Source organism: Scleropages formosus, chromosome 7 (genome assembly GCF_900964775.1).
Source record: "Scleropages formosus chromosome 7, fSclFor1.1, whole genome shotgun sequence".
Lineage (NCBI taxonomy): Eukaryota > Metazoa > Chordata > Actinopteri > Osteoglossiformes > Osteoglossidae > Scleropages > Scleropages formosus.
The window spans coordinates 5,808,882-5,819,521 of NC_041812.1; the positions used below are offsets into that span (position 1 = coordinate 5,808,882).

Sequence of the window (10,640 nt, forward strand, 5' to 3'; positions counted from 1 at the left end):
ATATGCAAACAAGATATACATGTATACACATTTATGTACATATACACATCTTTTATTCGTGTGCTTGTAACAAGTGTACCTGCATGTTTACCTAACACACCCAAGCTGACGAATATGCACAAATATAGCTTGGCTGTTCGGACTATTCCATTTATAACTGTGCCCCTGCGACGTTTCACCAGCGTGCACACGATTCGGTTCTTATTAATAATCAGCGTTTCTCATTGGTTGCATAGGCCCATGTATTAGCGCTCCCATTGGTCAATGTTGTCATGATGTCGACCGCCACACCCGCCACATGACTAGTTTATTAGCGAAAGCGATGCTCCGATTGGCTAAATCCTAAGAGGAGGTGTGGTCGGCGAGCCCGGGTGCTGCCGGGAAGATGGCTGACACCAGGGCAGCGGCCGAGCACTGAGAAGGGTGCAGGGAAGGAATCGCTGCCAACGTCTTGGCTCGCGTGGGTGTATGGTTGTTAGTTTTACAAGTTTTTTCCAAGGTAAAGCAGGTTTCCGAATTTGTTGCAGGTTTTAGATTTCCGCCGCTTATTAAGTCTGAAGAAAGCAGAAGGCTCGCAGACCAGCCACACAGGACGTGGTTAGCTAATAGGAAAGCTGCGAACCGAGTTTCAGTCTGTGTGTGCAGAGCCAACTTGTGAAGTAAATCCACAGTGTTTACTAAATATACCGCGTACATGAATATATAGCGCCAATTCCTGCGCAGACGGAAGGTGCCGCGCACTGGCTAGGCATGATCCCCTGTGCTGGAAGTCGAGTATTTACTAGTCAGTGGACAGTAAGAGAGGCATTCGAGCGCCGGGAGGGAGTCACAGGAGGTGGCTAACGGCTAACGGCTAGCGCGCTGTCATAACCCGGCCGATTCCCAGCACTGAGCGTCCGGTCCGCACACTCAGCCCGCCTCTCACTGTCTTCACCAGGCAATAAAGACACGGGAGCCGCTGTCGGAAATGGACTGAGACTCTCAGGGAGGTTCAGGGCCGGTGACAGAACTGCGACCCACCCGCTCCCCTCCGCTCCGCTCCGCCCCGCCGGACAACGACGTCCAGCCAGAGCCCCTCTGCGCCCCCCGACATTCAAAAACATGTGAGGACAGTGTTGTGATTAATTATTATTACCTTTATTTACCTGACTACTTTCCCAGCCAGGTCGACTTCGAGTGAGATGATCAACTTTACACAGCAATTTCGCCCCTTTTTATAATATAGCACGATTTTCTCCCTGGACTAATTCAAAAGTAAGACCAGACTGGGTTTTGAACCCAGCACTTTTTTAAGGTTACAAGGGCCAACCTGTATGGCAGCTGGCCAGAGTAAGGATGCTGGATGGTGTTATGTGCCACGCTAGCCTACAGACAGAGCAATCGCTGAGCCACATGATGATGCGTCGAGCCCCCACGCGACCTGCAGGGATGCGAACCCTCTCCCTGCTGCAGGCCGGTGTGTGCTGTGTTTATATCCTGTGCCGGTGGTGCAGCTGACCTTGATGACACTTAGAAGCTTGAAGTAGAGTCAGGCTGACTTTAGAGACCACCGGTTACCCTTCGATGCAAGAATAAACCGGACCAAATTAAAGTGAGGACGCGGAGAACTTGCTCGGCTTGGGTTTCCAGCTCGGGCTGAAGTGCTGTAGTAAAAATGCATAGTTGTATAAATGGATGAGATTGCCTCACTTTGGGGGGGGCATCAGATGAGTAATAAATAGTAATACTAGGGCAATTAGGGTTGAGGAACAAAAATGAAGTGATTACAGCTTTTCAGTCAGCGTTAAAGTGATTGCTGTGATTTGTTATAATTCATTTGTTCATTTAGCTGATGCTTTTTTTTCCAAAGCAACTTATGATTATTTAACCATTTATACAGCTTGCTAATTTTACTAGAACAATTTAGGGTCAGTACTTTGCTCAAAGCTACTACAGCTAGAAGTATGACTCAAACCTGCAACCTTTGATTCCAAAGGCAGTAGCTCTAACCCCTGCACTACCAGCTGCCCCGCTGATTATATTTTTCCCATGCAATAAACACTTCCTTTTTATTTTAATTTCCTTTTCGGTTTATTATAATAAGTGTATAAGTCATTATGTGATCTGATTTCGAGCATGTTATGCATCCAGACTGTCTAAGATGACTTACCACCTTTCTGAAGACACTTGTACAACCCCATTTCTCCTGTGTCCTATGTTTCCTGTAAAATTAATTGAAATACATAAATAACTGTGTTAGAATGACAGGTGGTGAAGAAAAGAGGACAGTACATAAGGACCTGCATGAATAAAAGCTCATAAGTTTTAATTCCAAGGATTTGGGTATTTAGCTAAAATAACTTCACACACAATACTCAGCCAACCCGTGCCAACGAGTTAAGTTTTAAATTGTGAGCTGTGCAGGTCATTAAATACATGAACATATCTGTTAAACAAGCAAATAATATAGAACATGTTTTTTTTTTTTTTTTTTTAACAGTATGTTTAGTGTAGGACAGGTTGCCAGGTAGCATAGTGGGTAAATATGCATAGTTGTAATCTGGTTTCTGGATCAAATGCTGGCAAAGGCCTCCGTGTGTAATATAAGTTTTCTTTATTTATAATAAAAGGACTGGAAGTAAGTGTGCAGCAGATCAGTAAAGGTAGAACATTGTTTGGAATCTGCTGCCAGTTTCATATTAATGAAACTGTTGGGAAACTGTCCATCTGTAGAAGCTTGAGTTGGTGACGCCAGTAATTATATTCCATGGTCACTCTTTATTCGGTTTTAATCATTGATTGATCTAATGTAACATACCAGATATGTTAGCATTAATAAAGTATACACAATTGTGTATTTATAGGCAGAATTGTGGGCAGTCACTTTGTCAAAGATCGGTGAACATGTTGAATTGATGTGCGCTACAGTCCTATAATCTTTAGTTTTAAGTCTCACCTCATTTTGATAATATATGAAGGTATGTGCTCAGCATTAAATTCTGTTCTGTGATCAGTATTTTTAAATATGTAAGCTGCCTTTTTGATATTTTGACTTTTTTTTTTTTTCCTGTGGTTTATTCTTTTTTTTTTTTTTTTTCTCGTTGGTCTTGCCTTATGATGATGTCATTTTTTCTCCCACCATTCGATCAGTTAAAATTGTCATTTGGACATTGATGTACAGTATTCTCCCTAAATGAGCACAATTATAAATCAGCCGAGTTCTGGAACAAGAAGAAAAGCCTATAAAACCCCATAGGGTAAAAATGTATGCTCTGGTATTTTAAGGGACCCCTTCCTTCCTGTGTCTGCAGGTGTAGTGCGCTTTGCTTCAGTGTCCACTGGCTCCATGTACCATGCATTGGCTGCCCTTTGGGGTCAGCTCCCTAACCCGTGGGACAGTCGTCGTTCTGCTTAGGCTCTCCTACCTGTGGCGCCTCTCAAGGCACGGCGCCAGGGCCAGCATGTATGCCACCCGGTTCTACAGCGCCGGCAGCAGCGGGGGAAAGCAGGGTCGACGGGCCGGCATAGTCGGGATCGTCCCCGAGAACCACCACCAGCCTCTGCCCCCTCACCCGCACTTGCCCCCGCCTCAGAACTTCCCACCTGTCTACCAGGGCAGGCCTGATGGCCATCGTCCTCACTTCCAGGGCCACCACCACTATCACTCACACCCCCAGCCCCATGCCCATCTGCCCCCCGCTCACTACCACCCCAACGCCCACCTGCACCACAGCAAAAAGAAGACCTGGAACTTTATCCACGAGAAGATGAGCTACGACACCTTTTTCACCATGAAGAGGCTCATCGATCGCTCGCGCAGCGTTGACGAAGTGCTGCGCTGGGTCACCCAGAACCCTGGTAAAATATCCTACAACCACTACCCCATCGCCCTGCAGAAGATTGGGCAGCTCCTGCAGCTTCAGCAGGCTGTGGGGACTGGGATGACCACTGCAGTGGGGGGCGGCAGCGGGGCCTCGGAGGGAACCCTGCCTTCCTCTGCTGGAGGAGCAGGAGAGGGTCATATCCGCCAGATCTTGGAGCAGCAGGACTTCCAGACGCTGTGTGACGCCATTGTCCGGGACTGTGCCAAGTTTGACAACTTCAGCATCGTCAACTGCCTGTACGCCGTGGCAGCACTGGGTGAGATTTGAATGTTTGGTCTGTCATCAGATTACCAGTGGCTGCTAAAATTGGTTATATGGTGTTTACACATATTAACAAGCTTAATTAAATGGGCTGGGACTCAGTCAGTGCAGACAGTAGGGCATGTGGGACGTAAACAGATGCGTCATATTAAAATGTGAGCGACGGTTCAAGTAACAATCATAGGAAAACCATCAGTTTAAAGTGGACTTGCTGCAAATATATCAGATTGGATCAAATTGTTTTGTAGTAATATATTTTTTACTGATTTTTCATTGACTGCCGTCTAGGCCTACCCAGCGACTCGCAGATAGTGCAGGTTCTGGAGGAGGAGTCTCGGAGTCGCCTGTCCCAGTTCAATCAGAAGGACATCTCCATGGTGTTCAGCAGTAGCATGAAGCTGCACCCCTCGAGCCAACACCCACTCATCGAGTCATGCCTTTCAGGCCTGGAGAAGAACATCGAACGTGAGCGCCACCCGCAAACCCTCTTCCTGTTGCTCTCCTACTACCGGCTTAAGTGGCGTGCCCTTCAGGCTGACGGGCACTCGCCTGAGCAGCTGCTGGCCAACCGCAAGATCCTGAGGCTGGTCAAGCACACGCTGGCCAGCGTCAGCAGTGTGCGTGACCACGAGATGGCGCTGCTAGACGAGATGCTGTCGGCCTGCGCTCGCGAAGCCAGTAACAAGTCCCTGGAGCTCATCTTCAGCTCCCACCTCTTCTACCAGAACCGCCAGGAGAAATTTGTCAGCAGCCTTGCTGGTGCGTTCTTCCTTTTTGGCCCTATAAGCCCTTTTCTTTTTCACAGTACATGTGGGGAATGAAGAGAGCTTTTGTCATTTTGCTTTTGGAAAAAGTGTTTTTAAAATGCTCTCATGAACGTAGTTTGATCAAAGGTAAATTTTTCCGAATGCTGTTTTCAAGATCCTTTGAAGTGATGAAATGAAAATAGTGTGGCTGACGACAGGATTAATTTTTGCAACCGTGCTTTATTCCCGTTCAGTTTCAGGTTGATGGATTCAGATAGTTTGTTTTGTGAGAACGACTGCAGACTTCCCTGATGTTCGGTGTTGTTCTCCTGGTTTCCCCTAACAGAAGAGCTGCCCAAAAAGGTGGACAGCATCACTCCCTTCACCATGGCTCTCATTGCAAAGTACATCGCCCGCCATCGCCTCCGTGAAACCCGACTGCTGGACACCATTGCTGACTTCCTCGTGAAGAAGGGCGAGTACCTGGACAGCAAGGTTTGTAGATAACCTTCTGTCTGATTGCACTTTGTCACGGGACAGTTTTCCCCCCGAAAGGCTTGTAACACTTGTAGTTTTGCTGTTTTGTGAGAAAAGCCATGGAAAGGGAAGTCTCCAAGTGTCCTCTTTTGAGCGTTCCATGGGTTCCTGGCTGATGTCACTCCTTCCTTTCCAGGTGATCCAGAAGCTTGTGTTCCCCTTCAGTCGAATGAGCTACCGGCCATCCAACGAGGCCCAGTTCTTCTCCAAGCTGGAGTCAGTGCTGGAGCTGAAGGCACTGAGCTCCCCACTGGCTACTGTCAACATCCTCATGTCCCTGTTTCAGCTTGGACACTTCCCAGGGCTGGTGCTGCACCGCGTCTTCTCTGCCTCCTTTATCAGCAATGTCACCAGTGAGTTCCTCAGTTTTACACTCAGAAGTCAAAAGCTTTGTGCAGTGCTGCCTGCCCCTGTTAACATGGTTTTGGCACAGAAGGTCTGGCAAGGCATGACTTGGCTTCTGCGTTCAGATTCAGTACAATTACAGCTGACACATTTACTGCAGTTGTTTCGCTAAGCAAATTGTCAACAGAGATGGGACACTGGACATGATGTCCAAGACAAAGTCAGACAGGAGTTCTTCAGTCTTTGTAAGGCAAACATTTTGCATAGTGTTATGGACGTAAACCTGTAACCAGAACGTTACTTAAACCCCAGCACTCCTCCATCTCTGGATGCTTAGTGGTCCCACTCAGAAGTTGACCAAAATTGAAAGCCCATCTGCTCTTGGCTCCTGTGTGGTGGAATGAGCTCCCTCTGTCTCTCAGAACTGCTGAACCTTTTCCAGCCTTCAAGAAGAGTCTCAAAACTCATCTCTTTAGACTCGGGATTTTTCTCCTGGTCTCATAAAAACTTCATAATTTTGCATCAAACCATCTGTTATGATTGTCTTCATGTTGCCTTTTTGACTCTGTTCTATAGGCAGCTTCTCTAGCAAAATGGTGTTAAAGAAGCAGTGATTTATTAATCCTGCGTTTGCAGCTAAAGCTGTACTCCTGTTGTGAAATGCACTTTTATTTGCACCGAGTTGTATGTTGCGTGGGAGAAAATCATCTGCTAAATAAACCATCTTCTGTCAGTCCTGCTGCATGTGCTGGAAATGTCTGTAAAAACAGTTAGGGATTCAGTGGCAGCGTCAGAGGGTCTGTTCAGCATGAGATGCAGGTGCATACATGACATGAGTGATGCTGCTCTTCTGCAGACAGCCCCTATGCCCTGATCGTACGGCGGTACCTCTCCCTGTTGGACGCCGCTGTGGAGCTGGAATACCGCGATTATACTGGGCCGCGTCTGCAGGACACACACAAGGTGCTCATGTTTGACCACGCGCTCACAGCCGATGAGGTCAATCGCAAGTACAGGTGGGAAGCCGGGAATCCTATTTTAAACAGCTGCTTTTGAGTTATAAGTTGATCTCCTAGGAAGTCCTGGAGCTCCAGTGCTGATGGTTGAAATGACCCTCCCCACACCCCCCTTTCTGTTCCAGCTACAAAGGTCTTGTGGCAGAGGCTCTGCGGCAGCTGGTTGGTGAGCACGGATACAAGCAGGATGAAGTATTGGCCCCAGGGTATTACACAGGTACAGGGAGCACAGACATGCACACACCACTGTTTCACACTTTGCATGTTCCTGCACTCGTCATGGTCCAGCAATGTAGAAGAGACTAAGAAATGTTTTTGCAAGTAATCCCTCGCACAAATTTCATTTGTAGGTTATAGTCTTCCTTTACTCCTGCCAGCTGGTATTAACATATAAATGTGTAAATTCAAAGCACTAAGATAAAAAATTGAGCATTAGCTCAGAAATGGAATTAGGATTACCAGCGACAAATTCTCTCAAATGCTCTAAATCTTGAGCCGACACTTCAGCTTTATACATCCCTACTTTAGAAGATCCTTTTTATGCTTTAGCAAAGTCTTCTGAAGTTATCTGAAAAGCTAATGTCTGTATGATGTAGGAATAAACAAATTCTCAGTTTTGTATGGAATGCAACATTTTTCCTTAACTAAAATGTGATCTGTTGGTTAAATTCAGCGGTTTTGGCCAGTTTTACATTTTGTATGGTATGTCGTCGTTTGTAGATTTCCTCTTGTGGATCGATAGCTCGGGCCGTGTTCTCCCGATCAGGGCGGGAGGCACAGTTGCCATGAGTGTGGCTTCGACTCCCTGTGGCCCTGTTGTGCCAGGGGGCGTGGCCCCAAAGTCCCCCGAGGGCCAGGGATCTGTGGCCAGCCTCACCGCAGACTTCCAGAAGTTCTCCCCCTTCGTGCAGCTAGAGAACGGCACAGAGAAGAGGCCCGGAGAGGAGCTCGTTGCCTCAGAGTCAGCCTTCCTGCCGCATCACATGCGGCCCCCTGCGCCCGGTGCCCCGGCCACACAGAGAGTGGCCCCCAATGGGGGCAGCCCGCTCGACTACACCCCCTATTACCCACCCTCAGATTACTACTCCAACCTGGCTAAGGAACAGTCCTTGGAGAGCCAGGACAGCTCCACACTCAGCAGCCCCTCTGACTGCTTGGCTCAGGCCGGACCTCAGGGCACGGGTCCAGGTGCAGGCCCCGACTCCCTCTTCCAGTTCTCCATCGGCAAGATCCTGGAGGACGAGGGCGGTGCCGCTGAGCCGGCTCGGGGGCCTGACTGTGAGCTCCCCGCCTTCTACGAGGCTGTGCCCTATCCTGACGGAGGGGAAGGAGCCATGTGTCCCGGCTCCCAGCTGCAACTGCACCAGGACACGGTGCCCGGGGAGCACGAACAAGTTAAAAGGTGAGGATGCTCGAAGGACCTCGGAGAACAGCAACACCGTTCCAGTTAACATCACGCGCTAAAAACAGCTTCGTTGCTCCTGTACTTTCTAAGTTTCCACCGCTGCCTTGTAGTCCCAGTGGAGCTGAACATTAAATACAAGTGCCATTTGGCTTACCGCTGAAGTAAAATGGCACGGCGCATTATATCTTTCGGGGAACCCCTTGCTGTCTGTTTCTTGAGGGAAGCCTGCCCTGTATATTACAGGTTCACACGGTAGAATTCACAGTGTGCTCAGCTCTTGTCTCGGTCTCTCCGCACATGCAGAGTAATCATGTCTGTAAACGACAAGTGGCACTACTGCCACAACTCGGATGTGCTGGTGGGCTCCCGGGCCATGAGAGACCGGCACCTGCAGCTACTGGGCTACGTCATTCTCCAGGTGGGTGCGTCCGGGTTGCTCCTTGTCTCGCGTGCTCGCCGTCTTGTCGCGTTATGCGTGCGATGGGAGTTTTGCGAAATTCCAGCAGTTTTAACTTCACGGGACCACCTGGAGAACCCCGTTGAAAGGCGTGTCCTTAACTGGAGTGCTAATTGCTGTCCGTTGTTCTCTTTCTCTCTCATCCCCTCCAGCTGCCCTACCTAGAGCTGGAGAAGTTAAATGGCATTGAGGAGGTGAAGCAGTACCTCCACAAGAAGCTGCTGGAGGTGCCCTTATGACAGCGGCAGAGATGTCCGGGCTCACCTCGCACATCCGTAACTACAGGAGTGAGGCAAGCCAGAGGCGTAGGGTGGGGGGTGGAGGGTGGAGGGTACTTCGATTGTTAAAGCTGTGGGATAAGGTAGGGGTGAGAGGTGTTCTACGGATGGGTGTTCCCTTCCTCAGATTATTTTCTGTAGTTGTTCTTCAGTCCCTTTTTATATTCTGTACTTAACTGAAGTTGTGAAGCATGTTGGGGACAGTTCTGGGGAGGGACAGTTTCTGTTGACGAGGTGTGGGGTTGGAATTGGGGTTGGGGTGTTTAATGAGTCGCTGACCTGCACACCCGCAGATTCTGACCTAGATGCAGGGGCTGTTGAGATGCCCTGGCGGGAAAGACATACTATTGTTTCAATAACAAAATGTAACGTCATGGTTGATCGGGGTAAACGGTGCCTGAGAACCAAGCGGGGCTTCGTACTATTTTATCAGACTGATGTACCAGCGTGGGATGTGTGAGGGTAAATTGGTAGGTGGTACTATGACAGTTTGCAAAAGAGACTGTAAAGAGTACATATATATTTTATATAATTCTGTAAGGACAGGTGTCAGTGCAAAGCAGCGCACACAGTAGACCATGAGGACACTTTAACCTTTGACCTCTTCGACATGGCTGAACCAGCTCTGCTGCTCTTTATAAATCACTAAATATGTGCCGTGTTCACGCCAAACTGTTGTGTTCACCCAGTACAGCAGCAAACCATATTTGTTGAAGAATTTGTGCAATGTTTACTTATCACTGGGTTCAAAAACCAACTTGTTGGATGAATTAATTTCTTAGTAGAAGCAATTGTTCCTCACAGCACTTTTGGATGGGGAGAAGAACACCTGGCACCTCATTAATGTTGGTTATGTGTTCCCAAACACTTAAGTTGTGTTTGTTGTAACCTGTAACACAGAGAAACTGTTTATTTTAAGCTGCCAGCTGTATAACATTATTTACTGAAGTATTAAACACCTAATACTTTCATTAATTTATGACTTTTCAGGACAGCAGTGTTTGGGTGTTATTTTAGTGCGCGTATATTATTGGATAATATTTGCGTGTGACAGGACACCCAGCTGCAATTTCTGGACTGAAACCGAAGTGTTTGAAAGGGAAGTGATTGGACAGGAATCGTTGACCGTTGTGCTTTGTCTTGAGACTCGGTCAAGGCTCGAGGGTTCGGTCTCCTTGCTGCTCTACCCGACTCGCCACAAGCCCTCAGCCGTTATCCTCTGTACTTGCTGTATGCGTTTGCTTTGCACTTTAAATGAAAATGTCTACTTTTGTTGTGCACGAAAAAAGGAATAATTTATTGCCCTTCTGGAACGCGTGGGAAGCAGAGAGTGTGTTATATGTGATTGTTGTGAAACTGGGTGGGAGATGGCGGGTGGGAGTGTTTATATATATTATATATATATAAATATATATATATACATATTAAAAATGTCTATATAAAAATATTATTAAAAAAGGGTAAAGGTGTAATTTTATTAGATTGTGTGTGGTCACTTTTTACCCTTTTCTGATCCAAGAACCTGGTTTTCGTGTGCGTGTGCGCACAAAGCTGACTTTGGCAGAGCTGAGAAGTCACCCCACCCCCCCCCCCACAACAAGCACTCTTGGCATCTGCAGAGCTTTGGGAAGAGAGAGGAGCAAGTGGTGAAAGTGCCTTTCAAACATGGTGCTGGCAGTGCAGTACTGTGCCCACATCTGCAGTCCCCCTCAACACTTAAAAGTCCCCTCCA

The 10,640-nt window shown here is 47.7% G+C and overlaps 1 protein-coding gene across 1 annotated transcript; it reads left to right on the forward strand.

Annotated features, from left to right (window-relative positions):
* The first annotated feature begins 366 nt into the window (after nt 1-366).
* Nucleotides 367-10,276, forward strand: fastk (Fas-activated serine/threonine kinase). The gene is made up of 11 exons (XM_018757485.2): nt 367-499; nt 938-1,103; nt 3,291-4,119; nt 4,413-4,883; nt 5,217-5,365; nt 5,544-5,760; nt 6,609-6,768; nt 6,894-6,985; nt 7,489-8,170; nt 8,477-8,591; nt 8,783-10,276. Exons 3-11 carry the CDS (start codon nt 3,333-3,335, stop codon nt 8,867-8,869), a joined length of 2,760 nt encoding a protein of 919 aa, XP_018613001.1. The 5' UTR covers nt 367-499; nt 938-1,103; nt 3,291-3,332; the 3' UTR covers nt 8,870-10,276.
* Nucleotides 10,277-10,640: the final 364 nt, after the last annotated feature.

Bases quoted from the DNA above. Each gene is read 5' to 3' on its own strand.
- fastk (XM_018757485.2), top strand. From the start codon at position 3,333: ATGCATTGGCTGCCCTTTGGGGTCAGCTCCCTAACCCGTGGGACAGTC. The intron at 4,884-5,216 runs GTGCGTTCTTCC...TTCCCCTAACAG, and splicing joins ATTTGTCAGCAGCCTTGCTG to AAGAGCTGCCCAAAAAGGTG. The intron at 8,592-8,782 runs GTGGGTGCGTCC...CATCCCCTCCAG, and splicing joins TGGGCTACGTCATTCTCCAG to CTGCCCTACCTAGAGCTGGA.